The 27,046-nt window shown below is 43.4% G+C and overlaps 1 protein-coding gene across 4 annotated transcripts in view; it reads right to left on the reverse strand.

Annotated features, from left to right (window-relative positions):
• Positions 1–26,694, reverse strand: part of KCNT2 (potassium sodium-activated channel subfamily T member 2) — a 116,011-nt gene extending 89,317 nt beyond the window's left edge. For all 4 annotated transcript variants that reach the window (XR_004985376.2, XM_036422775.2, XM_045576025.1 and 1 more), the window contains exon 1: positions 26,591–26,694. Coding sequence is in view for 3 of the 4 variants with exons in the window: in XM_036422775.2 (XP_036278668.1) it covers positions 26,591–26,685 (95 nt within the window). In the remaining variant the exon portion in view is untranslated. The remainder of the gene's footprint in view (positions 1–26,590) is intronic.
• Between the last annotated feature and the right edge of the window lie 352 nt (positions 26,695–27,046).

Consider the following 27,046-nt stretch of genomic DNA (forward strand, 5'->3'; position numbering starts at 1 on the left):
AAGGACATAATTCACATGAAAAAATACATTCTACGAATTGGAGAGCGGAAGTTACTTCTCACTGTCACGCGCAGATGTTAAATTCCTTCCCATTTTGTTCACTGAAACAGTTTCGGTGAAAAGGTCCAATTTGGTGGGCAAGAAACTATTTTAAAAACCAGATTCTTAACTTGAGCATCTTCTACAGCTACTCAGCCCAATCACTTTATCCTAATTATGCACAAGGCATCAGTAGGAAATTGACAGTTATGGGTAAAAATGAAATAAAAGGAAAAAAATGGTCTCCAGTGACTAATACGAACAACACAGAAAGAATTTCCATCACCCATGAAAATGTTCCTCTCCAAAATGTGCCTGAATTCTGTCCACCCGTCCTACCACTTTGATATATGCTTTCTATGGGTGAGGCATGTATTTTTTTAAACTTAACATTACAAATAGCCCTCGAGCTAAGAGTGATTATCCTCATAATCACAAATGAGATGTACAAAGGAGAGTGATGAGGCTCAGAAATTTCCTCACGTTGCTCAAGGTCATGCCACTAGGAAGTGAAAAAACTGAGGTCTTAAAAGGGGCAATTTTACAATGAAAATAGAACACATTTTCAAGAGTTCCTCTCCCATTCCTGATCATTTATCATTTACAGATAGTAAGAGCAAAAGGTCCTATCTTCATCTACACAAGAAATTCTTTAAAGCTAAGTTTCACTCATGGTACAAAACTGAAACCAAGAGTAGATACATTATTTGAACCGAAGTGTCCCCATTTTTACGTGGAATAGAGCAAGACGTGAACGTAAGTCTGGTTTTCAGATCGTGTTTCTTGCCGATACCAAATCTCTCAGCCATCTTTCTCCATGACTCTTCACTCACCAGCTTTCTTAGCCTCAAATGAATTTCTGTTAACTACCTCTCACAAGCATTTTGGGGGGAAATAAAGGATAGTGATCCTAATGGAAAGATAACCATCATATCATTAGTCTAACAATCTCCATAGTCAGTTCTATGAAAGAGAAAAGATTAAAAGCTTTTGCTTCCTTTTATGCCAAATATTTTGTCTCCTTTTCAAACCACTTTCCCATTTGTTTCGGACAACAGTGCTGTGAGCATTATAAATCCATGAGACAGGTCCCTTCAAATTTGCATAAGGTAATATTCTCTGTTGAGTTAGAATGAGACAGAGGGTTTTCTGAACAAACATTACGATCCTGGGTGTAGCCCCCTCCTGTTTACAAAGGCCAAGAAGTGACTTTGGGTACCACCAGCTGTTTCCCTCTCTCTTTTCCTCCGAGCACAAGAGAAAAGTCTCAGCTGCTAGTTCAGTCGCAAATGCAAACAACGAGTAAACCTGTCCTCACTCCTCTCAGGAAGCATCTTTGCAGTCAAGCAAGGATAAGAGAGAAATGGCAGAACCATGGACTTCCAATCTTCCAAGGACACCCAAGCAAAGGTGTTACTGACTCAAAAACCCGTCAGAGACCCACAACATCTTTGCTCACTGTGGGTTAGGAGCCGAACACTCGATTCGGCCCTAGTCCATTTTACTTTGGATCATAAAAGCAGGGTGGATCATAAAAGCAGGGTTGTTACTGGAGCCCGGATTTACGTCTTAAGGGAGTTTCTCTCTTCCTGGAGCATGACTGCTCGTCAGGATGTAAGATTGGCCGGCACTTTGCTTGCTCAGGAGGTGGAGGTAGTCCCTGGACTACCTGCATCTGTAACAGCCCTATGTGTAGCCCTGCCAGCCCGGCCTCAAACGTACGAATCAAAGGAGCAAAACAGGAATGGGCATCTGGAGAGAAGTCTATTGCAGTCAGTCAAAACCAGGACTAGTCTGGCAATACTTTCATGCTCACAATGACGCTACACATAAGCACATATGTAAGTCTTCAGTACGTGTCCTAAAATAAGTAACATGACCAGATGACTCTTCTTAGACCCAATGTTGAACGTCACACGTTCAAAATAATTTCCACTGAAGCCATAATTTCAGAGGAAGAGCCTTATGTTGAATTAGAGCAATTTGATCGTGATTAAAAGTGGGATTAAAAATTCTTCACGTGCTCAATTATCCCAAGGCTGAACTGAATATAACCAGTGCCAAAGAGAATTCTCTGACATGCGTATCTCTTGTGGATCATGAAAATCATTAGGTTTAACACATGCAATAGCAGCTTGTTGAAACTACAGGGCGGTAAAGACACTCAGTTATGGATGAATACATAAGCAAAGAACAGATAACAGCAGCTTCACCCCCATCCACAAAAGCATCCGACATCGCTTCCATCACCCCAGCCCCATCACCCCTTGATGCCATAGCCTAGCCCACAGTACCTTGTTCCTGAGCCAGTCACCGACAGCGACCGCGGGAAAGGCGTGAACGAGGGTCCGCACGGAACTAGCCTCGGAGACATCAGAATCTTCTGCCCGGATGTGTGCTCAAGAGCTAGAAACCTGTTTACCGCCACACGCTCCTCACATCCCCTTGCTAGATCAAAGGATGGGGTCCTAGGTTGTTACCTTGACTTTGGGGAGGGTTGAGAGGATGTACACATTTCGGCTCTGGCAGCTGATGCCAGTTCTTTAATGCTCTCTTTGATCCAGCTTTGCCTGACAGACTATTCAGGAAATGGGAATGAGGCAGGAAGACCAGTGTGCTGGTTAACGTGATTATTTTACAGGGCATTATGCATTCATTAATAGCAAATAAGTTGTCAGAATATCGCTCCCCATGTCTTCCCCAGAAATCTTCTATTCCTGTTTGTTTCGCCTCGGCATGGTTGGTGTTCAAAATACAGAACACAGCCCTTGTGTCAGGACATGGGGTGTAAAGCCTTTTTCCTGGAAAACCACATCGGATGTTAATTTTAAGCAAAGTTCACAATGCTGGGACCGTGTTTGCCAAACACACGTGTCTTACAACTCAGAAAAGTATCAGTGATTGTATCTCAAACAGCAATGGTTTACTTCGATGAAATATGTACGCATACGCGACGTTAAATTCCAAGGGGCACCATTGTTTAATCTGGGCCCCGTGAAATGGCTGACATACAGAGAAACACAGTAAATGTGAAGATTCTAACAGGCAAACCAGGAATGACAGTATACAAAAGAAAATACACACAATGCGGCCAGATGATGATGATCTCTGAACTCATAATAACCTGGCCACTCAGGTTATTATGTATATCCTATAGAATAAAAGGCTAATATGCAAATTGTCCCCTCGACCAGGAGTTCGACCAGCAGGCAGGCCAGCCAACTGCCCATGTCCCCTCCCCCTGGCCAAGCTGGCCGGACCCCACCCATGCACGAATTCATGCACTGGGCCTCATACATAAACACACACACACACACACACACACACACACACACACACACTGAGTGGCCAGATTATTATGCATTCAGAGATCATAACAATCTGGCCACTTAGTGTACATATGCATTAATTCATAAAAATGCAACAAGTCTCATTAAAAGGCAAAAATATGTTAGGAAGATATGAGCAACTGATATAGCAGTGGTGCACAGTAATATATGTACATTTTATAGCCTTACAACAATCTTGTTTTGATTGTGAAAAAGCAAAGCAATGTAATTGCCCAATAATAAAAAATCAGATAAGCAGTGTGGTAATTGCAGGGGTGGAGGGGGGGGGGGGTGGATGTTGTAGAGGACATGAAGGTGATAAAAAAGGTGATGGGGAAAATAAAATTGAAAAATTGAAAAAATAATTAGAAATAAGAAAGAAAATCAGATAAATATGTTTTGCATTCAGCCCTAGCCGGTTCGACTCAGTGGATAGGCCATAGGCTTACAGACTGAAGGGGGGCATGTCCTTGAACTCAGATGTGCGAGCCTGGGCCCCTCCTTGTCTACCTGCCCCAGCAAAGCACAGATCCTCAGTCCTCAGGGTACACTCCCCAGACAGCTCCTGATAGATCAGGTAGACACCTGAGAATCATAATGTTGAGAAAAGTGGGCCAGATGCAGAGCTACGTGACTACGTGCAAACTGGCTGACTAGCTATGGGACTCTAAACAAGGATCTTTAACGGTCCTGAGACTCCGTTTCCTCTGGGGATAACATGAGGGGGGTCCTAATGCCAAGCTCTGAATAGTTATGAGGGTACAATGAGAATGCACGTAAAATACGTAATAGAGAAACTGGCATCCAATGCATTGGCCTGGACTTCTGATGGTCAACGCACGTAGGAGATAGAACACATTGCATGCCGTCATGACCACACAAGTTTGATAAAATTTCCTCCCCCACAAGAGTATACACACATGGGAGTGAGGCTTTACACTGTCCTCACTGAGAAATGTGAATCTGTGCAAAGTTTATGGAAGTAACGAAAATAACTCAAGAGCCTGGTGATTATCTCAGCTGGACCTCCTGTCCCTCAGCAGAGCCTCTCCCCAGGAGGTAATCAAAGATGCCTTTATCTCAGCAATTTAAGGTAATTAGGAGGAATGGCTTCAGGTGGAAGTGAAGGGCTGCAGAAGCAAGCTTTTACAAGCTACAGAGAGTGTCAGCCGGAGGGAGTGCCTAGGTAGGCTGGTCTTGGAGTTCCCTTTCTTGCTCTGATTATGCTGACCATCAAGATACTCAAATGAGTCATTTAGCTGCCTCTGCTCAACACTACAGTAAACAAAGTCTCCACCAGGCCATTTTTAAAAATATGTTTTTATTGGTGTCAGAGAGGAAGGGAGAGGAAGAGAGAGAGAGGAATATCCAGGATGAGAGAGAATTATAGATCAGCTGCCTCCTGCACACCCCACACTGTGGATCCAGCCAGAAACCTGGGCATATTGCCCTGACTGGGATCAAACCCGTGACCTCCTGGTTCTTAGGTTGATGCCCAACCACTGAGCCACACCAATCGGGCTTCGTTAGTCCCTTTTTTCCCCTCTTAAGAAAGAGTTGTTGTATCACAGTTCCAATTTATTGATATCCCAGCGATTGTAAATGAGGATCAGTAGGAATAATATTCTGATTCAACACTTTAATCCATAAAACATCTTTTCAAAACATCAGAGTTTGGACATACAGGACACGCTGCCAAGAACAACTCATTCCGACTCTGACTAGAACCATAAATACAGAGGTAGCCAAGCAAGAAGGGGAGAAAAGTAAGTGATTGGGTCAATTTTTCTGTAATGTGTTTGGATATCATTTGAGTTTCCAGAACCAACATCAACAGGACCTTCCAACGGCTGAGTTCATTTATAAAGTTAACTTCCGGAACCACCTACCATTTACACACCCAACCTTGGAACAATCCCATTAGCCACAAAAGAGGGAAATGGTGAGATAAGAAAGCAGCTACAGCTAATCCTGAGACTGTGTCTCTGATTTCCTACATGAATCTTCACCATGCCCAGCAGAATTCTGCGTACCTAATGTTTCTTAAAGAAATTGAAAAGGAAAAATTTAGAAAAATAGTGACTCAATTACCAGTAGCCATATTTCTATTGTAATTACCATAGCCATATTTTTTGAACATATTTAACAAGTCTTTGTGACTGAGACCAAATCACTTATTTCCACTCTGTTATTTGAACTTTTTGTACAGATTAAAGAGATGTTTTTAGAATAATATTCTGTTCTATTAATAGGTTTTAAAGAATAATCATGTTTTGAGCACTGTTTTTCTTTTATAAACCACGGCTTAAAACCACATGACTTAGCAAGCACTGCAGTGAAATAGAGGGCTTCATATAATCCTAGAAACTTTGATTGAAAGTTCGCTCTCATTCACAACTTGGAGACGATGCATGATAGCATACCTATCATTAAGGCCCAATATCCTTGCACTTGGTGGACAGAGCTTGGAAGGTGATGGGGGTTGGGGTGAGGGTGGGGGATTTTTTTTATTTAAGACTGTCTCAGAAAACCACAATTTGCAAAGACTGCTTCCCCAAAGCTGGTAATTATCCCTATTTCAGTGTTGAATGCTTTTGATACATAGCATTTTCAGTGCATTTATACTTGGAGAGAAAAATCATAAATGGAGGCACAGTCCCATGGAGTAAACCGATTTCCTCCCAGACTAGGAGAGAAATGATGTCTGAATTCGGAGCGCATGGCTGGCTTAGTCCATCGCTTTAAGGTTTCTCATTTTGAAATCCTGTTCCAGGCAATCTATTTGTGCAAGTATTAGCATGGTGTTTGCTAGACTTTGGAGACGAATTATTTGAGTTGATGTAGCAAGGCTCATGTCCTGAGATTATCCTCAGATGAAGAATAAAAAGGAAATAGGGAATCGAAGAAATTGTGGAAACTAAATTAGCATTAAATGGGGGGAAAGAACATTTAAAAAAAATAAATTCCATCTCAGCCCTAAAGTTTTAAAGGAACATTTTTTAAAATGGGAGTCTTTTTCTTAGACATTTGATTAAAAAGATAAATCCTGGATATAGTAGAAAGAAAATTCAAAATCTGCAACAATAAGGTTCTATATTTTATTTTTAAATCTCTTTGTTAATATTTGTTTATTTATTTCGGAGAGGGAGGGAGAGATAGAAACATCAATGATGAGAGTGAATCATTGATCAGCTGCCTTGAGCATATGCCCTGACCGGGAATGGAATCGTGACCTCTTGGTTCATAGGTCAATGCTCAACCACTGAGCTCAGCCACGCTGGCCAGACGGGTTCTATATTTTCATCAGCACATAGTAAATAAACCTTCAAGTCTACTGCAGGAGGAAAGAGACTGCCCTCAGCTGAATCACCTCAACGAGGGGAATACAGAGAGATGAATTACCAGCCTTCCGAACACTGGAGGACAATCCTAGTCATTCACCTGGTGGAGACCACTACGCCCCGGCCTACGCACTGTGGACCATTCAGAATCACCCGCCTCCCTTTCCACTGGTTCTCCCATTCTTATCATCAAAGTAGAATTCCGATGGACATTTCCCTCCCCGTGCACGTGACTTCACCAGAAGCAAGCCACTTCCCAGCATCGTGGTTTGCCCCTCGGCCCTGCTTCCGGGTTGCTGAGCATGGACTCATCGGCTTCAAATTGCAGGACTCTGGGGACCCTCCCAGGATGAGATGTCTCACGTTCTAAATGGATCTGAGACAGCCCCTCACGGGCCTCCCCACCCCCAGCCAGGTACACACACTCACCAATGACCAATCACTACCTCGCTTTTTCTGTGATCTGGAGTTTTCTTTAAAATCATAAAGGATATAATTCCAATTTTTTCAGCTGTTACCTATTTATAAAGGTGTTTGTCCTATTAATAGTCATTTAAAGGTATTTACCCACAAGCAACTGGAAAGACACAGAGCCAAGGTCAGTTCCTGATAATTCCAGTTAAAAACAACACTTGAACGCCACTCTAACAAGGGTTCAAGAAATGTAGTCAGAGTTATCCCAATGGGGGCTTCTTTAAAAAGCCCCCAAATTTTTTAAAATTATGCTTATTTTTGTTATACATTTTTATTCCCTTGGATTTGCTTGCATCACCTTATGGGAAAAGGGTGTTACATACAATAAAATGTATAGGTAATGATGTTCATAAGAAACTCTAAAATGAAGTATGTCTGACTATATATAATGTCAAGCATTATTAAAATTAGGTGTTACTAAATCATAAGACCATTTTCAATGGGACACTTGTCATATAATGATTATCCTTAAAATTCCCTAACTTCTGCTTATTACCCTGGCACCACCCAGGTGAAAAATTAACTTACAAATGTATTAAAGGATTAGAGCTTCAGAAATGTGTATGGACTTTCATGAAATGTATCCAATTGAATGAAAAATAAATAAATGGCTTTAGAAAAATATGGACATCAACATATTTTATAATCCTCACTTCAAAAAAACATCCTTCATTTTTCCTCTAACCACTGTGAAAAACAATCTCCTACTATTGGTGTGTCATCAAATGTTCTGAACATCTGAGGATTCAAGAGGAAATGGACTGGAATTGCGAAATTAAAAATTAAATTAGAGATACAACTGCAAGTTGGGGACAAATTTGAAAAGATGCATTACCCAAGTCAGCCAGAGAAAGACAAATACCACGTGACTTCACTTCCAGGTAGAACCCAAAGAACAAAAGTAATGGACAAACAAAACAGAAATAGACTCAAAGGTACAGAGAACAAACTGGTTGGCACCAGAGGGGAGGGGGCTGGGGGACTGGGTGAAGAATGGGAAGGGAATAAGAAGTACCCATTGATAGTCACAAAGTAGGCAGAAGGACATAGAGTACAGCATAGGGAATAACAATAGTGCAGTAAGTAAGTACGGTACCAGATGGGCACTGGGAATACCAGGGGGAACACTTTGTAAAGTACCCGATTATCTAACCACTATGCTGTACACCTGAAACTCATACTAAAAATAACAGTGAATGTAAACAGTAATTAACAAGTAGAATTCAAGAAAGAAAAATGAGCATTACCCTTCCTTAGACATAGCCCCAAAATGACATCAAGTCATCGGAAGACAAGAAAATGGAGCAACCTGACAGCATTTGATTTATGGATATAATCATTAAGGGAACATTGATTTGAAGTAAAAACACGGAGACATTTTTATAGAACTCTCATCTCCCAAAAAAATAGAATCCTGGATAAAAGAAATAGAGCTGTAAATGTAGGCTCTCTGAAAGTGGCTGAACAAAGCTAAATCCTAGACAACTTCCTGCAGTGTCCCTTCTGCATAATCTCCCCCTGCTCAGCCTTAAAAAAATCCCAACCTGCTCAGCCTCCAAAGAAAGCAGGAGTTGGGAAAAAAATAACTTCCTGGAGAAAGAATACGAGCATGTCCATGGAACATAAAAGGAGGGAGACATTTTTAGGGCCATCATTACATTCCCTCAATCATTCTGCAAAAATACGTAGATTTATTGGGTGCCTAGCATGGGTAAGGTCCCATCTTGACACTGGAGAAACGGATGAGCAAGAAAGACATGCCTAAACAAGAGATCTGTCGAAGAATGACAAAGGAGTCTTCTTATGAAATCTGAGTTAAGGAAGCACCTGAGAAGGAATCAACTGGTCCAGAGTTCAGCAATGCTCACTTCCACAGCACATCTGCTAAAGCTGGACCCATACAGAGATGAACATCACTTTTCCCGACCAAAGATAACAAGAGCTCAGCAAACTCCCCCCACCCCCAATCCCGCTGAGAAAGTAACCAAGGAACAGAGTCACCTGTAGGAAAGGTAAGTGGGAACCTCAAGGACCAGACAATGTTCAAGGCGAAGTCAAAACAAACAAACAAACAAACAAAGAAAAGAAATAAACAGCAAGGTATGTTCTGTTAGGTTATAAATAGATGACGTAACTATTTAGCCATTTATAGGCAAGATATCTCTTTTAAATATGGTTGTGACGGTCTTGAGGTCCACAGACTTGGAATTCTTCAAGGATATTCAGTCGAGTTAAGCTTCATGTATAAGAAATGTGGTTCATGATTTCGTTTGTGGCTTCCAAGCAATTATAGTTGATACGTAGATAATTATCCCATCTGTCTCTCCGCAGTGTCTCGGAGAATTAACATCTTAACATGCTATAGTTGTGAGGATCCTAAAGTCAGAAGGCTTAAGTCACCTCTCACTCACATGCCTTGTGTTCATCTCATGAGGGATTTATAAGTCAGAACTCTTCCAGTGTAACCACAGAACTATAAATTTTGTCAGAACGAATAGCAATAAAACATTACACTTACGTCTACTACTCACAAAGATAAGATAAAAATATTAATGGAAAAGAGGATACAGGGAGATAAAAGGAGTCCAGACAAAACCAAAATGAATAAAAACGGATACCGTACATTTTTAACAATTTGTTAACCTTTCGCTTATTATTTTTATCTTTGAAGAATCATCTGATGTCAGAAAAAGTGGATGTCTGCTACAGTTTACAGTAATTTTCTGGATGGTTCTACTGAATGAACTTTATAACATTTTATAATTTAAAAATCAGACCCACTGCACTCCTATAAGAATGGCCAAAACAGTCATGTTAGTTACAACACCACATGCTATGAGAATGTGGACAACTGGATTGCTCATATATTGCCGATGGGAATATAAATGGCCCAGCCACTCTGGACAAGTTTGCTTGTTGTGTGTTTTTTTTAAATAAAAAATAAATTGAGACATACAACTACCATAGATCCTAGCAATTGCACTCTTAGACACGGACATCAAAGAAATTAAAATTTATGTTCACACAACAATGTGCACACAAATGTTCATAGTATATATACACATATATGTGTATATGTAAATATATGTGTGTACATGCTATTATATATTTACATATATGCATTTGCTTCCAAATGTATAGATTGTTTCTTGAAGCATGTACCAGAAATAGAGGGGCTGCTAAATTGGCCGTTTTTGGAAATGCAAACTGGGTGGAGGCAGAAATACTAGATTTTTTTTTTTATTCTATAATATTACTTCCAAGTTTAAATTTATTAAACCTTGTGAATGTACTCCCTATTAAAAGGTACATTTTAGCCCAGCCAGCATGGCTCAGTAATTGAGCGGCGACCTATGAACCAGGGGAAATCATGGTTTGATTCCTAATCAGGACATATGCCTGGGTTATGGGCTCAATCCCCAGTGAGGGGCGTGCAGGAGGCAGCTGATCCATGATTCTCTCTCATCATGGATGTTTCAATCTCTCCCTCCCACTCTCCGTTTCTCTCTGAAAGAAATAAAAGTATTTTTAAAAATACATTTTAATATATATTAAATATTTTAGTTTCTCATAACTCTTTCCCAAAACTAACAGACATGATGTGAACAGAGCTGTAATCAGAAAGGGCCACCTGGGGAAAACTCCACGTAGACGTTGGAAATGAATTTGCCTGATGCGTCTCCAGTCTGGACGCGGGTGGCTGGTGTCAGAGACACTCAGGGGGTTGGCACGTCCTTTGCTATGACTCCCATTCTCACGGAGCAGGCTTTTCATCCTCCTGTGTTTTCAGACGCAGAGTTCACAGGAGAAAGCATGGCCGGAGCATCGTCAGGGCTCTGTGGCGGGCCTGGCTCTCTCTGGTCCCATTATATGTGATCAAAGCTGTTTCCTAACACAATAGGTAATGTCTCCTGTGACGGCCCAGCGCTGCGGTTTCTCTCAGGATGTGAGCAGCTGGGAGAGGGGGGAGAGGCAGAACTGGGAATGATGAGTGGAGTGGCCTAAAATAAGAAGATTGAGTTGGAAACAGAAGTTTCCTGGGTAAGAGAAGAGGGGAAAAATTAACCCTCATTCTTACCAAGAGATTAACAAAGAAAAGACAAGCCCAGCAGAGGTCTCAAAATCCTAGCAGGTTTGGAAACACGTATCATTTGATTCCATTCTATTTACATATTTTTTCCAGCCACACAGAAAGCTTCTGGCAGAAGCTGTGATTTCCATGAATGTTGAGATGTTTCCCACGGCCCCGATCCCCAACATAACCATTAAAACATCATCCAGGTTTAGATTTCTACTGTCACAATCGGTTCCTGAAAATTAAAGAAGGATTTTCGTCAACCTATGAACCAGGAGGTCCCGGTTTGATTCCCGGTCAGGGCACGCCCTGGGTTCAGGCTAGATCCCCAGTGAGGGAATGTTTATGTCCTCGTCCTTCACTGGCCCGACACCAGCTATCTCAACTTGAAACCTATCCATCGCATGATGTCATTAAATTCGGGAAGACTAAAAATTGGATGTCTCTCCTACAGAAACATTCCTTTCAAGTTCAGCAATACTTTCAACTTCACTTAGTGTGGGAAATTTCATAGGGGAAAAATAGTGGCGGAATTATTCTGAGCTATTATGTAAGACCTCCAGTAGAGAGTTCAGAACAATCTTAAGGGGTAAAAAACCTCTAAAAATGACCTAACATTGTTTTGTGTGATTTAAAGCATCAAATCACAAACCCAGAAGAATTCCATCTCCGGTCTATTTATAGTTTAAATTAAATCCTTCTAACTTTCTAATAATACACAAAAATTCCAGGAGCAATATTTCTCAGCGGGCATCAGAATGTGTTGGGGAGTTCTTTAAAATTGGACATTAAGCCGGGCCAATGTGGCTCAGTGGTTGAGCATCGACCTATGAACCAGGAGGTTCGTTCCTGGTCAGGGCACAGTTTCGGGCTCCATCCCCATAGTTGGGGGGGAAGGGGGAGCGGGGAGGGTGTGCAGGAGGCAGCCAATCCATGATTCTCTGTCATCGTGGATGTTTCTGTCTCTCTCTCCTTCTTCCTTCCTCTCTGAAATCAATAAAAATATTTTTAAAAATTCATATAGAAAATACATTTACCATATTTATTGGAAAAATCTGCATAGAAATGGACCCTGCAGTTCAATTCCATGTTGTTCAAAGGGTCAACTGTTTATAATCACATATCAGTATCAATGATAGGGTTCTACATATGACAACCCAAAAGATAACAGAATGGGCTGGTATACCTGTGCCAGTAATACCGTTGCTGCCATTGTGTGAGTTTTCCGTGTTCCTATCTAAGTTTTAAATCTTTCCCATGGAAACGATGACTTGGCAACTCTCAGGACTAAGCATAATACCACAACCACAGTTATAAAATAAATACCACAGCCCCAGTTATAAAATAAATACCGCAACCGCAGTTATAAAATAAATACCGCAACCGCAGTTATAAAATAAATACCGCAACCGCAGTTATAAAATACCCCTCCACCACACCCCTCTTCCTGTAAACGCCCCATCAGGATGATTTTCACATCCACTTACTGAAACTCTCCAGCATGTGTAGCCTATCACTGGATCCTTTTTTAAATTCTTTTAATACCTGACATTTTTTGTGCCCAATGAAGTCAACAGCCTGCCTCACATTCATTCCCACTCCCATATGCTGATCATCAGCTTCCAGGGAGAAGGCATCCCTCCAATAGACTTGACTTCAAAACGTGTGCCTTTTCTCAGCAGGAGTTGGGGGTTGCGGGGGGGGTGGGGGGGGGAGTGGAGGGGAGACACGGAATTAAACCCAAAGATCCTGGCAGAATCCTTTGGAAAATCAGACATTGGGAATGTCTCAATTCTTCCTCTGGTGTTTTGATTCAATATCATGTGCAAGATAAAAAACACAGAGAGAAATCTGGTTATTTTAAACGTGGCGTATGTTGTGATGGATCACTCTGTCAGAAAAACATGGATTTCATATTGCATATTAATGCTTTCTGTTAGATATGCCGTCATCATAAAAGATTACCAAAGTCAAGAGCATAATTGAAGCCTTAGAGTCTTTCTATGTTATCTCTTAGGTTAACACACAGGGGAGCACTGAGGTTTTTAGCTCAAAAGAGTATATTTTATCCACTTACACTGGCTTCAAACTAAGCATAAGCTCCCTTGTATTGGTTCTAAAATAAATCAGCCAGCAGACATCAGAAAACAGAACATCCTTTTAAAAAAAAAAAAAAAAAAAGAAAAGAAAAGAAATGTGTTTTTATTGATTTCAGAGGGGAAAGGAGTGGGAGAAGAGAGAGACAGAAACATCAATAATGACAGAGAACCATGGAGCGGCTGCCTCCTGCACGCCCCACACTGGGGATGGAGCCCCAGCCCGGGCCTGTGCCCTTGACCGGGAATCAAACCATGACCACCTGGTTCGATGCTCAACCACTGAGCCACACCAGCTGGGCTCTATCCCCCTTTCTCCTTAGTTATCATGGGACCTCTGTTTCCCTCAAGTAGGAGCTTCTGTTTTCTGAACCAAAAGCTCGGGGAACAGAATAAATGTGTGTCTGTGGGGGGAGGGGAGAATCATGTTAGGAACAAGAGGAACTTCTAACAGTAAATTCAGGTAGACCTCATGGAAAATTCCAACTTGGCATGGGAAAATGCAAGAAATTCTTCATGATCTTAGAGTTGTGATTCATGATCTCAGATTATTTTTTTGTTTTGTTTTGCTTTTTTTTTTTTGCAGAAGCTGTACCCCATCAGCGCTGTCAGGTTTGGGGGCATGTTCTCACAGCGCTGTCCCTGGGGGTCATGGAGAGGGGAGCAGGTCCAGCCTGGTCTCGTGGGGGGGGGGGGGGGGGGGGGGGGAGGGAGAGGAAAGCTCCAAGGTTCCCTGTCCTTGCCTTTCCCCCGCTGTCGGCCTGGAGATTGATGGGGATTGACTCAGATACCGCCATGCCCTCTGAGGTCATACCATCTATCTGCACACCATAACTCCTGTCGGATCCTTTGTACCAGATCTTAACACGCATGCCCTGGGCATGAAGATCATGTGGTTCGAGGAACACAGCATCAGTTTCACACTTAGGATTGTGTACAAACTAGAACTAGAGGCAATAGGAGAGGCGGAGCGTGGCAGGTAGATGTGGGGCTTGTGAGGGTGTTGAAGGGGGAGGTGTTTAAAATGGAGGGGCCCAGGCTGCGTGGCTCAGTGGTTGAGCTTCAACCTAGGAACCAGAAGGTCACGGTTCCACTGGCGGTCAGGGCGTATGCAGGGGTTGTGTGCTCCATCCCCAGTAGGGGGCGTGCAGGAGGCAGTTGATCAATAATTATTTGTCACTGATGTTTCTCTCTCTTTCTCCCTCTCCCTTCCTCTCTGAAATCAATAAATATATTTATATATATATATTTTTTTTTAAATACCTTTCAGAATTCTGAGGAAAAGTAATATCTATTTTTGTGTGGCAAAATGTGAGAGGCTGCACATTCTGACAGGGAATGCTCTGTGATTTTTCACCTCTCTGCTGTCACCAACGTGTCTCAGACCTAGCGAGTATGTTCTAAAAGGAACTCGCTCCCTGTGCCCTGATGTCACAGTAGAGAGAGCGACTGGCGTGTATTTCTAGTCAGCAAACAACAGGATATAGTGAGACCTCAGAAATGTCTTCGGTGGCGGGAGTCCCACCACCTTTCCCCTGGGGAGCAGTTATCTGACCTCTCCCAGTCACAGACAAGTTGCCGCACAAGTCAGACCCGCCAATAGAGCCCAAGGGTTAAACCAATCAAAACCGACCTCAAGTTAACAGTCAACAAGGGAGACCATAGTGAGGCTCGCAAATCTCATTTATAATTTTATAATTTTTAAATTTTCCTTTCCTGATATGGGCAAATTTCTTTTCTCTCTTTTCTTTCTTTCTTCCTTCCTTCCTTCCTTCCTTCCTTCCTTCCTTCCTTCCTTCCTTCCTTCCTTCCTTCCATCTACAGCTTGTGTAGAAAAATGGGAGGGTTAATATTTTTATAACCAGTACACCAAGCCAAATAATGTGTAACTTACCCGAATCTGGAATGTCTTGGGGGACCTGGTCAATGATTTTCCAGGGAAAACAGAACCCAAAACAAATAGACTGTGAACTGAGAGTCAGAAGACAAAAATGCTGAATTAATAAGCACACAATTTTTCTTATATTTTTTTCCTAAAAAAAAAAAAAAAAAAAAAAAAGTCTGGATGTGTTCTATCTACTTCGCACTTGAGATAATTAAGATGTGGTTTCCTTTAGAAGTGAAACTTACTTCTACTTAATTTGTGATCATAGAGAAACACTGCCATACCCACACCGAGTCAAACCTGCCAGCTTTTGAAATGTTTCAGTGCGGACAGGTCATCGAGTTACACTCAGGTTTGTGTAGTGTTACGAAAAGATGACAGCACATTATTAGCCTTCCGAAAGCCAGTAATTTCCTGAGAAACACCTTTATTTGAAACACAAATGAGGTACACATAAGCAAAGGCCATCCCTAAATAAAAAAATAAGTAGGTAAACAGGAGTTGCTTTTACTTAGGGCAGGGGTCGGCAAACTGCGGCTCGAGAGCCACATGCGGCTCTTCGGCCCCTGGAGTGTGGCTCTTCCACAAAACACCACGGCCTGGGCGAGTCTATGTTGCGGAAGTGGCGTTAGAAGAAGTTTAAGTTTAAAAAAAATGTGGCTCTCCAAAGAAATGTCAATCGGTGTGCTGTTGGTGTTTGGCTCAGTTGCCTAATGAGTTTGCCGACCGCTGGGCTAATACATTCAGAATCCCTTACCTCTTTGGCCTCGCATGTTCCCCCTTCGGCGACCCTAACCAAAATGAGCTCCCAGACAGGGCAAATAACGGAGCAAAGGAGTCCGCTGAGTGGACTGTGCGTGACTTCAAAGGACAGCTGGGATGGGAATTGGTGGTCTTTGGATGTTAAGAGCTTAGACTGCGTCCATTGGACCACAGAGAAGACAGGGAGAGTTGTCTCAATGAGCAATGACATGACCAACGCAGCTTTTATGAATGGAGGAAGCCAACCGTGTACAAGAAACCAGATGGGCCGGGGCAGAAAAGCACTTTCAAGGCCAGATGGGCAGCCCTCAAGAGGTGGGCTGTGGCGGGAGGAACGATGGGAAAAGGGGGACACCGTGTGAAACCCACGTGGGAGCTTGCCTCCAGTGTCAGCATGAACAGATCTGCTGTGGTTACAGTAACCTCATGCTTAGCGCCAACTGGCAAATAGCTACCTCAAGGACACTTCCTTGGAGATAGGCAGGAAATGGCATATCATTACTGTAGCTAAATGTGGCCGATGCATGCCTCCTACAGGCATTAACTTAATACGGGCACCTGCTGTGAGAAAAAGTATAGGAGGGACAGAAATAGATTATGAGATTTAGCACTTTGTTCTGTTGCAAGGTGTTTTAAAATGCGAGGTAAAATTAATGCTTCTCAGAAAACTTTTAAGAGTAAATTCTAGTCCATATAACAAATGGGGTATAAATGAAAGGAGCTTCTGGGGGGGACGGGGGAGCTGGTGTAGGTGATGCCAGAATAAGATAAAATAACACAGGTAGCCCTAACCTGTTTGGCTTCGTGGGTAGAGCGTTGGCCTGCAGACTCAAGGGTCCCAGGTTCGATTCCAGTCTAGGACATGTATCTTGGTTGTGGGCACATCCCCAGTGGGCGGGGGGGGGGGGGGGGGGTGCAGGAGGCAGCTGATGCATGTTTCTCTCTCATCGATGTTTCTAGCTCTCTATCCCTCTCCCTTCCTTTCTGTAAAAAATCAGTAAAATATTTTTTTAAAAAATAACACAGGTAAACAAGAGGGGGAAGTATATCTGAGCCACCAGAGCAGGCGTGGTCTTCTCTGAACTGGAAAAACTTTGAGTATTGGGGTTTATTTTCCACAAGGTACACAAAGGATACCTGACCAAATCTTAACTCATGCAAGAGGTAGACAAGAGCCCAGCCAGTGTGGCTCAGTGATTGAGTGGCGGCCTATGAACCAGGAGGTCATGGTTCAATGGTTTGAGTCCTGGTTAGACCACATGCCTGGGTTGTGGGCTCAGTCCCCAGCGCGGGGCATGCAGGAGGCAGCCGATCCATGGTCCTCTCTCATCATGGATGTTTCTCTCTCTTCCTTTACCTCCCCTCTCTGAAACCAATGAAAATATACTTCAAAAAATAATAAAAGAGATAGAAAATAATAGCTTATGCTTCATAGAGATTTAATCCCTTGCATTTAACTTAAAGAATGACCTTAAAAGTCTTCATTTTTTTAAAAATGACACTTGTGACTAATTTTAAGTGTTAAGAATAAAGCCAACAAGACTCAACAAAAAAGAGAATTATGAGAGATACACTTAAATTTCTATGGAGGTATAGATTATACCGAAACATATTGTGTGTGTGTGTGTGTGTGTGTGTGTGTGTGTTTAATCACTTAGTGGTTTATTTACATCTGAAACCAACTGTACCTTTTGTGGTGGGAAAGAGCAGAAATGGTGCTTTTTATTTAATTATAGTCCAGCCCTACATAATTGCGTAATTAACTTTTTTTTTTAAAGAAGTTACTGAGGGGCAGTTCGGATTGCTAATTAGACCAGGTGAAAATGATCTTAACTTCAATTGGCAAGCCACTCTGAAGAACTCAAAGTCAGAGTGAAGATTTGATATGTGATGTTCATGTATTCTTCTAGCTGTTTACCCAGCGTCTTTCAAAGTGTTTGGAGCACTAAATAATTGATGACTAAAAGAAGGAAGTTGAGAGGGAGCGAGGGAGAAGCATCTGAATGCAGTACTTCAGAAGACTGGCTGAAATATTGATAAGACTCAGTAATTATAGCTAATAATTTGCGGTGCTTAGCAGAGGAAATGGGAAATCTTTATTCACCTGGGAGGCATTTATTTTGTTTACTGCTTGCTTCTTTAAAAAATATTTTATTTGGAGGTGATTTTAAGTGCACAGGAAGGGCAAAGAAATGTGGGGGGCACTTCCTGTGCCCCCTTCACCCAGCCTCCCCCCAAGTTAATATTGGGCATAATTCTAGTGCAACGCTAAAACCAGGAAAACTGAAATCAATACAGTCCAAAGAGTCTGAGTCTCCTGATCCATGACCATAACAACTGTTTCTTGACTCTACCATCTCCAAATTGCCTTCTTCATTGAACATCAACACTTTTAAAGAACAATGACACCAAGGGAAACATATCACGTCTGAGTATTTCAGAAGTAAGAGGGTCAACCCTAAACTTTCAGTGTTTTCTAGTATTTTCCTCAATTGAATATTCCGACAAGCTTATTCTGGTCCAAACACCTTCCTTGATGTGCAAATCTGCTAAACGATTGGCTATTGCTTCACCCTCTTACACTGCTGTTGGGAGAAGCAGCATTCAATTGCCTTTTTTCTGATGAAAGGAATGTTTTCAGTAAGACAAATGGAAACAACACAGGGCCAGGAGAAATAGTTTAGCAGCTTCTAAAATTAAAATCGGGGCGGGGGTTTGGATTTGAAAGCCCTAAGTGTTATAATTTGTAGTTCGTTCCACTGTATCTTACTATCACCAACTATATTTTCTTCACGAGTTTTCTTGATATCTGAGCTACAGTGTTTAATGGTGTTCGTAGGAGAACAGAAGTCTTGCTTCCTGTACATAATGAAAGAATTATTTACCTTGGAGCTTGACTCTCCCAGGCGCAATCACCATAAAACTGTTAAAATAGACTCGGGGCTTATGAAACAAAACAAAAAAAAAGAGCAATAAAATTGTCTGCTAACAAGGACTACTTTTCTCCAAGCTACTTGATGATGCTAAGTGAAATAAATCAGACAAAGACAAATACTGCATGATTTCATGTACTTATGGAATCGAAAAAAAGGACAAAACAAACTGATAAACAAAATAAGACAGAAGCAGACCCACAGATGCAGAGAGAGACCAAAATGATGGGTGCCAGAGAGGAGCAAGGGGGTGTGTGTGAGTGGAAAAACAAACAAATAAAAGCCATATTTTTTTTTTTTTCAAACTCGATGAAATATAGGGCACAATCTACATGTGCACCAATTCTGATGAGACTCTGAGCACCGGTATATCATATATTTAAAATGTGTTTTCAAACATGAGTTTCCTACATCATAACAGAAAGTCAGGTAACATAGAGATGACTTCTGAAGACTTGAATCAACAGCCTAAAATATCTAACATACTTCTCTTGCAACAGCATTTAATTAACAGTGGTTTTTCCCTAGAGCTGAGCTAAAGACTGGTCAACAGAACAGGAATAGGAAACACACGTTATAGAATAATATGCCTTCTTCTGTTCAAAGACTTGGCACATTCATTGACACATTTCACATAATTATTATACCTCGAGAAAATCATTCCATTGAGACTTAACACTGCAACATTAGACACACTGTACACTGCTCCTCATTAAGATAAAAATTACAGCTGAAATCGGTTTGGCTCAATGGATAGAGCGTCGGCCTGTGGACTGAAAGGTCCCAGGTTCAATTCCGGTCAAGGGCACATACCTTGCTTGCGGGCACATCCCCAGTGGGAGGTATACAGGAGGCAGCTGATGGATGTTTCTCTCTCATCGATGTTTCTACCTCTCTCTCCTTCTCCCTTCCTCTCTGTAAAAAATCAATAAAATATATTTTTTAAATAACAACCCTCACAACTACTTTGCCATCACTCCTTCCTGGTACTTGGCCAGCTGACCCCTCCCCCTGGTTCCTAGGAGAAGGCGGGGGATTTCCATCCTGACACACCGGGATTGCAGGCTGTCTACTGTTGAACCACACAGCTGGTCCCGTGGTTCCTACCTGGTCATTTGCAATCTGTGGGCAGCCTACGAGTCTCCCCACAGAGCTTTAAATGAGGCCGAACCGTGCTAATCCGCTCTTATCCCTGTTCGCACGGTGATTTACAAGACGGCCTACGTGTGCCCTGCTAATAGCAATTCTTCACCCTAATTCTGCGCAAAGCCCAGGGCTGGGCAGCCAGACGCGGGAGCCCTTTCTTTCTCCCATTCGCTGTTCCCTGGCTTTCCATACAACGGCCATTTCTTGCCCACATGTACACGCTGTGAAAATGGGCAGCAATGCCACTGGGAATTCAAGGAATGCACACCCTGTGGGGGGTGGTTTTTCTCTGGAAGCCGTGGGCATAACCGCGGGAGAGTTGGGGGCACTCCATAGCATAGCTCCAAAGACTGGCCCGGGGAAGATTCCAAGCAGGAGAAGGGTCAAAGGTCAAAGATTTAGGGACTTGCTGGCAGCCACTGTCCCCTCAAGACCAGCCACGTTTGACAGGCTGTATTTTTTCTGTTTTTCTGCAATGCTTCTATTTGTAAAAAGAACAAAAAAAAAGATCCAAGTAAATATGATGGGTGCTATACAATCTTGTGGGAAAATCTGACTGTCCTTTTTCTCCCTCTCCCTGCCTCCCTCTGAAAATCAATAAAACCATATTTTTTAATAACTGTCACATACTTGATGTAGAAAATGAAATTACAGCACTCCAACCTACCCTCGCTTAGACTTATTATGTGTCAGAAATACTCTGGAAAGTAAAAGATTCGGTATTCTCAGAAGAGCTGTCCCTAACCCATCGCTCCATTCAAAGGTGGATACGTGAGCGTGATTGAATGGAATCCAATCTTAAAAACAAATTATTGGGCCGAAACCAGTGTGGCTCAGTGGATAGAGCATCAACCGGCGGACTGAAGGGTCCTGGTTTCGATTCCGGTCAAGGGCATGTACCTTGGTTGTGGGCACATCCCCAGTAGGGGGTGTGCAAGATGCAGCTGATTGATGCTTCTCTCTCATCGATGTTTCTAACTCTCTATCCCTCTCTCTTCCTCTCTGTAAAAATCAATAAAATATATATTAAACACACACACACACACACAAACTATTGGGTCATCTGAAAAGCTATATTTCATCTTTATTTATGAGAACCAGCCTAAAGGAATGAGTCATGGATACTTTGTATAAAATACTAAAATCTGAATTCTTGAGAACTATTAAACATAGTAACTAGTGATGCCTTTTTCTGGTCTATGTATTACATATACCTCATTGTTTTTTCGTCTTTAAGATGGTAGGCAAGATTTTGTTGCCTCATTTGTGATGTTCTTTAACATAATAGTGCTAAGAAGCACAGCTTGTCTGGATTCTCTCTCACAGGATAAATGCTTAGGTCTTTTTTTTATAGATGTTGCACATGCATGGTTGATTCCACTATATAATTAAACAGTAAAAAGTACACTTCATTCTTTACTGCCCTGAACTTTAAGAACTTGGAACAAGTATTTTACATTCAATGGCTACCTTTCAAAATAAGATGTAAGTTAACAAGGGTCATAAAATTGGTAAATTATACAAATGTGTCATCTACCCATCCAAAACCTACTCCTCCAACTTGATGCCTCCAATTTAGTTTTACAATATCTAAAATTGCCCATATTCAGAAAGCTATCTACGCATGCCCCCCCCCCATTTTATAAATACCTCTTAAGCCATTAATTGATTGCATCATACTCTTTGTTCAGATCCCTTAAAGTGCCCACAGTTACGACAAAGCATTAGGTTGCATTATTCTAAATGCCGCCTATAAAATATGAAAGATATATTTTAAATTAATGGAGCTGAAGCCACTGAGCGGATCTTTGGGAACTAAAATGGTGTTAATTAAATAAATGCCCCACTTGTGCACGACTACAGCTGGGAGCTGTCCATTAACAGCAATTTATCCTCCTCGGCGATGATTTACCCACAACAAGCGCATTGTGTTCCCAACTTTAAAATGACTAAGTCATGAGGAAGCATGAGAAAGGCTTGTTCTCACTGTCTGAAGGCACTTAGGGCCTAAGTTTGACAATTACCAATCTCTACCTTCAGGAGAACATTCTAAAGCTCTCTGGGTTTATGAATCTAAGAAATATTCAAACAGAAGACATGATGCACTGTGGACAACTGGAGCTCAGTCTCACTGGATGTCTTTTTAAAGAATGGTTTATTCGTTTTGAGAGAGAGAGAGAAAAAGAGAGAGAGAGAGAGAGAGAAAAAGGGAGAGAGAGAGAAACATCAATGGGAGAGCACAACATGAATCAACTGCTTTCTTCATGCTCCCTATGAAAGATTGAGCCCGCAACCCAAGCACACGCCCTTGACAGGAATCGAGCTGGCAGCCTCCCAGTGCATAACATGGCGCCAGGACTCCTTGGATTTTCAATACAACAATTCTTCACAGTACAGAATGTCCTCCACAGAAAAGCACTTCCATTCGGTCTCCAGTCATATCAGTTCAATTACAGAGTAACTTGGAAGAAACCAAGTCTTCTAAATATTAGATTCTAAATATATCGACTACTTGGGTCCATCCCTAATATAATTTCAAGCAAACACTGATTATACTATTTACAAATAGTGCAAGATCGCTTAACAGCCTTAAGGTGGAAATTTCGCAAGGCCTTCACCCTAAGGTACGTCAGCGATAATGCCAACGTCCTGGGAAGAAAGTCACCCTTAATTATCTGCGTGAGCACCTCCTCAGCAAGCCCTGGTCACGTGCTTCCTTCTGTTCCTGCCCAGCCCTGACTTAATGAGGCCTGAGAGGGAGCATGCATTCCTCTATCAGCTGCAGGCACGCACGGCCATTGGAGAAATGCCATTCGGAGTACTTGAATTAGATTTGTGTGTTTTACTGAGGACGCCAAAGAAATGAATGAACGTGCCCTGTGTACACAACAGCCCTCCGGGAGGCATACGCACGTAGCAACTCTCCAACGTCTTCTCTGGCCCCGGGACGCCTGTCCCTCATGTGCTAAATGACCCGCTCAGCTGTGTCTCTCCCTTTTCCTTGTCCTGCTCAGAAACAGGCATGAGAATACCAGTGAAGAAGAGGGAGTCGGGAACTGTGTCAGGCTGGCGCTGCTACATACACGGCACATACATTACACGTGCATTCTGTGTGTTTTGTAAAATATATTTTTATTGATTTCAAAAAGGAAGGGTGAGGGAGAGAGAGAGAAACGTTCATGATGAGAAAGACTGCCTCCTGCATGCCCCCTATTGGGGATAGAGCCCACAACCTGGGCATGCGCTCTTGACCGGAATTGAACCCAGAACCCTTCAGTCCGTAGGCTGACGTTCTATCCACTGAGCCATATGGGCTAGGGCTGCATTCTATATTTCATCTAGAAGATAGATCTGTTATATATACATTATGTATTCAGCCATGGCCGCTTAGCCCAGGATAGACAATCCAAGGAGCACGTCGCTAAGCAATTTCGTCATTGTGTGACCATCACAGCGTGAGCTACACACACCAAGATGGTCTAACCCAGTGGCCGGCAAACTCATCAGTCCACAGAGCCAAATATCAACAGGACAACGATGGACATTTCTTTGGAGAGCCAAAGTTTTTAAACTTAAACTTCTTCTAATGCCACTTCTTCAACATAGACTCGCCCAGGCCGTGGTATTTTGTGGGAGAGCCACCCTCCAGGGGCCAAAGAGCCGCATGTGGCTCTCGAGCCGCAGTTTGCCGACCAAGAGTCTAACCTACTACATACCCAGGCTGTAAGGTGAAGTATACCACTCCTGGGCCACAAGCCTGTAGAGCATGTTATTGTCCAAAAATCTGGATTAAATCTTGCACAAGAAAAATCAATGCCATCGGGGATTAAGTACACATGAGATATATGAGGCTGTCGCTGATATAACACTGCAGATTGGGATTGTAAATAGAATACGCTAAAACAATGATAAAAAGTACAGTGTATTAAACGCATAAATCCGTAACTTGGTCATTTATAACCGCGATTAAGTCTTATGGACTGTTCCTGATAGTAGCTGCTGGGCTTTTATACAACTGGTAACACCCTGGTCTGTCTATACCAACATCACAGCCAACATGGAAGGCATGCATTCAGCTAGGACATTTTCATGGCTACGTCACTAGATGATAGGAATTGCTCAGCTCCATTATGATCTCATGAGACCACTGTTGTATATGTGGTTTGCAGTTAACTAAAAAGTTATTATTCAACACATGACAGTACACATACATATCACATGCACATTACATGTGTGTTTCTCTACCCAAAGTTGGTACAATGTAAATTTAAGTGAACTATGCATCTACAGTTAGTTCTCCAAGAGCTTATGGTGTGGAGTGCACACTCTCTGTATCTTCAGGGTCCCACAATGCTCTCTCTCTCTTTTTTAAAATGTATTTTTTATTGATTTCAAAGAGGAAAGGAGAGGGAGGAAGAGAGAAACATCAATGATGGCAGAGAATCATTGATTGGCTGCCTCTTGCACCACCCACGTTGGGGATCGAGCCCACAACCCCGGCCTGTGCCCTGACCAGGAACCCAACCATGACCTCCTCCTGGTTCAGGGGTCAACCCTCAACCACTGAGCCACGTCGGACAGGCCCACAATATTCTTTCTTCGATGACACATCCTCACACATCAATCCTAGGCCTCACCCATTTTCACATGCCAGTCAACCATGCCCCACAAAGACTCAATTGAAAATGCTTCAAATGAAGAGCAAGGTAGAAAGGATCCCCTTTCCTGTCATCTCTCCCCCCATTGCTTTTAGGATGTGACTCTGGAAAGGAGAAGATGTCGAGTCCCGGTCAGGGCACATGCCGAGGTTGTGAGCTCCATCCCCAGTAGGGGGTGCGCAAGAGGCAGCCAGCCCATGATTCTCTCTCATCATTGATGTTTCTCTCTCTCCCATTCCCTCTCCCTTCCTCTCTGAAGTTAATAAAAAATATTATTTTTAAAGAGCCAACAGTGCTACCACCACCAAGTCCCAGAGATGCCCTCTATATGTATTCAGCCCATCTTGAACTTGCTACCCAGAAGAGGGGCTTTCTATTCTACATGATGATGAGGTCCCACACTAACAACCACAGATCCTGTCACCATGGCCACTCCTGCACTTACAGCCATTTACCTGGGCTAACAAAATCGATCTCAATGTCAACTAGCATTGCAAATGTGTTTACATACCCCTTCCTTTATCTTCTCCATTCAACCAGAACGCCTTCCTCTCCGAGCCTACTGGTAAACTGGTTTTCAGCCTTTTCATGTTTAGCCAGCCTGTACATTTTTGCATAAAAAGGCTGAATCGAATCAGTATCTTCTGCAGAACACCCATGTCCCTTTAAATTACTCATCAGAGACCCGGGAAAAGTCGATCATCGATGCACAAGATAAAGCCCTCCCAGGTGAAGGCACAAGGGCGACAGTGGGAGCTGAGATGATGAGGAAGAGAAGGAAGGGACCGGTTTTTCAATCAGACCAACACCGGACCTTTTATATGCAATGAAAAGACCGCACCAGAAACAAAGTGAACTTCAAGGAAACCTCTCTAGCAGCAGATCATCCCAAAACCAGGCATGTGCTCCGTGAAGTGGCTGTTCCAGGAAAGGCTGCATTCAGCCAAACAGAAAACGTGTTTTTTGTTATTGGGTGTTTTTTTTTGTTTTGTTTTTTTTTCAAGTAGTGACACAGAGCTAGCCGGAGGAGTTTCAGAAGTTTAGGCAAAGCAGTGATGTGTGGATCACTCACATGAGCAATATTTTGCAGATAATAACTATTCTAGTTCGGGGGACCAGTGTTCATTTGGTGCCTGGACGCTATTTTTAGGTTAAAAAAATGCACTAACGGTGAGAAGATCATATTGTGCTCTCTCCACAATGCACAGTTGGGATCATTCTCTGCACACACGGCATCCGGACGCTGACCAAGTATGCTCACTGCTTCCTGTCCAGAGGGACTCCCCTCCATGGCACAGACTGGCATTATCCCCAGCCAACCACCTGTTACATGCGTGAGCCTGTGCACCTGTAACGCCAACGCAGAAACACCCAGAGGCAGGGGGACACCCCCTTAAGACATCCCTGATGGGGAGGGGGGACTCCCTAAGTTTCCGCTCTGCTTTCCTAGTCCACCTGACCGCATCTTCCGACTCCACCACCCACGCCTCCGGGGACAAAACACCAGGGGATCCTCTGGCAGGGATCCTGCTGCCATTTGGATGCTCTGTGCCTCTGAGCCCAGCCCCACGCACCTCCCCTCTGGGCAGACACACATGGACAGGGACCAGCATCCCATCAATGCCATGAGCCGGGTGCAGGGACCGGAGCGCACAGGGAAGGAAGGAGTCCCCTGTCTGTAGCCACGTCTCCATGGAGTCAACACGGAGAGACAGGCCAGGGGGGTGCCATTCCCGTCCCCCCATCCCTGCTTCCTTTGCCCCCCCCCCCATCCTCCTCCCCCTGCACCTCCCCACCTGCCTGGCTCCCGCTGTCTGTACGAAGGACCCCACCCGCGTCGCTCATCGCTCACCTGTCGTCGTTCTGCCATCCCTGGTCCCCCAGCAGCAGGTCCCGGAACCGGTACCGGGGAGGCAGCGGGGGCACCTCGCTCTCCAGATCGACCATCCTGATTCCTTCCTGCCCAGAGCAGAGGAGCTAGCTCAGCGGCAGGAGCAGCGGAGGGAGGGAAGGAGGGAGGGAGGGAGACGGCGGAGAGGGGAGGGGGCGGGGCAGAGGGAGGGGGCGCCCGGGATGCGGTGGCCAAGGGGGTGCGGGGTGGGGGGTGAGGGGTGGGGGGTGAGGGGTGGGGGCGGGGAGGGGCCGCAGGGGGAAGGAGCCTGGAGGGGGAGGGTCCGCTTGGGGCCGGAAGCCTGGGCTGCAGGGGGGATGATGGGGATGATGATGGGGAGGATGATGGGGAGGATGATGGGGAGGATGCAAGCCCAGCCCAGGAGCCAAAGTCTGGCTCCGACCCGGCTCTCCGCCG

Source organism: Pipistrellus kuhlii, unplaced genomic scaffold (assembly GCF_014108245.1).
Source record: "Pipistrellus kuhlii isolate mPipKuh1 unplaced genomic scaffold, mPipKuh1.p scaffold_m20_p_72, whole genome shotgun sequence".
Taxonomy (NCBI): domain Eukaryota; kingdom Metazoa; phylum Chordata; class Mammalia; order Chiroptera; family Vespertilionidae; genus Pipistrellus; species Pipistrellus kuhlii.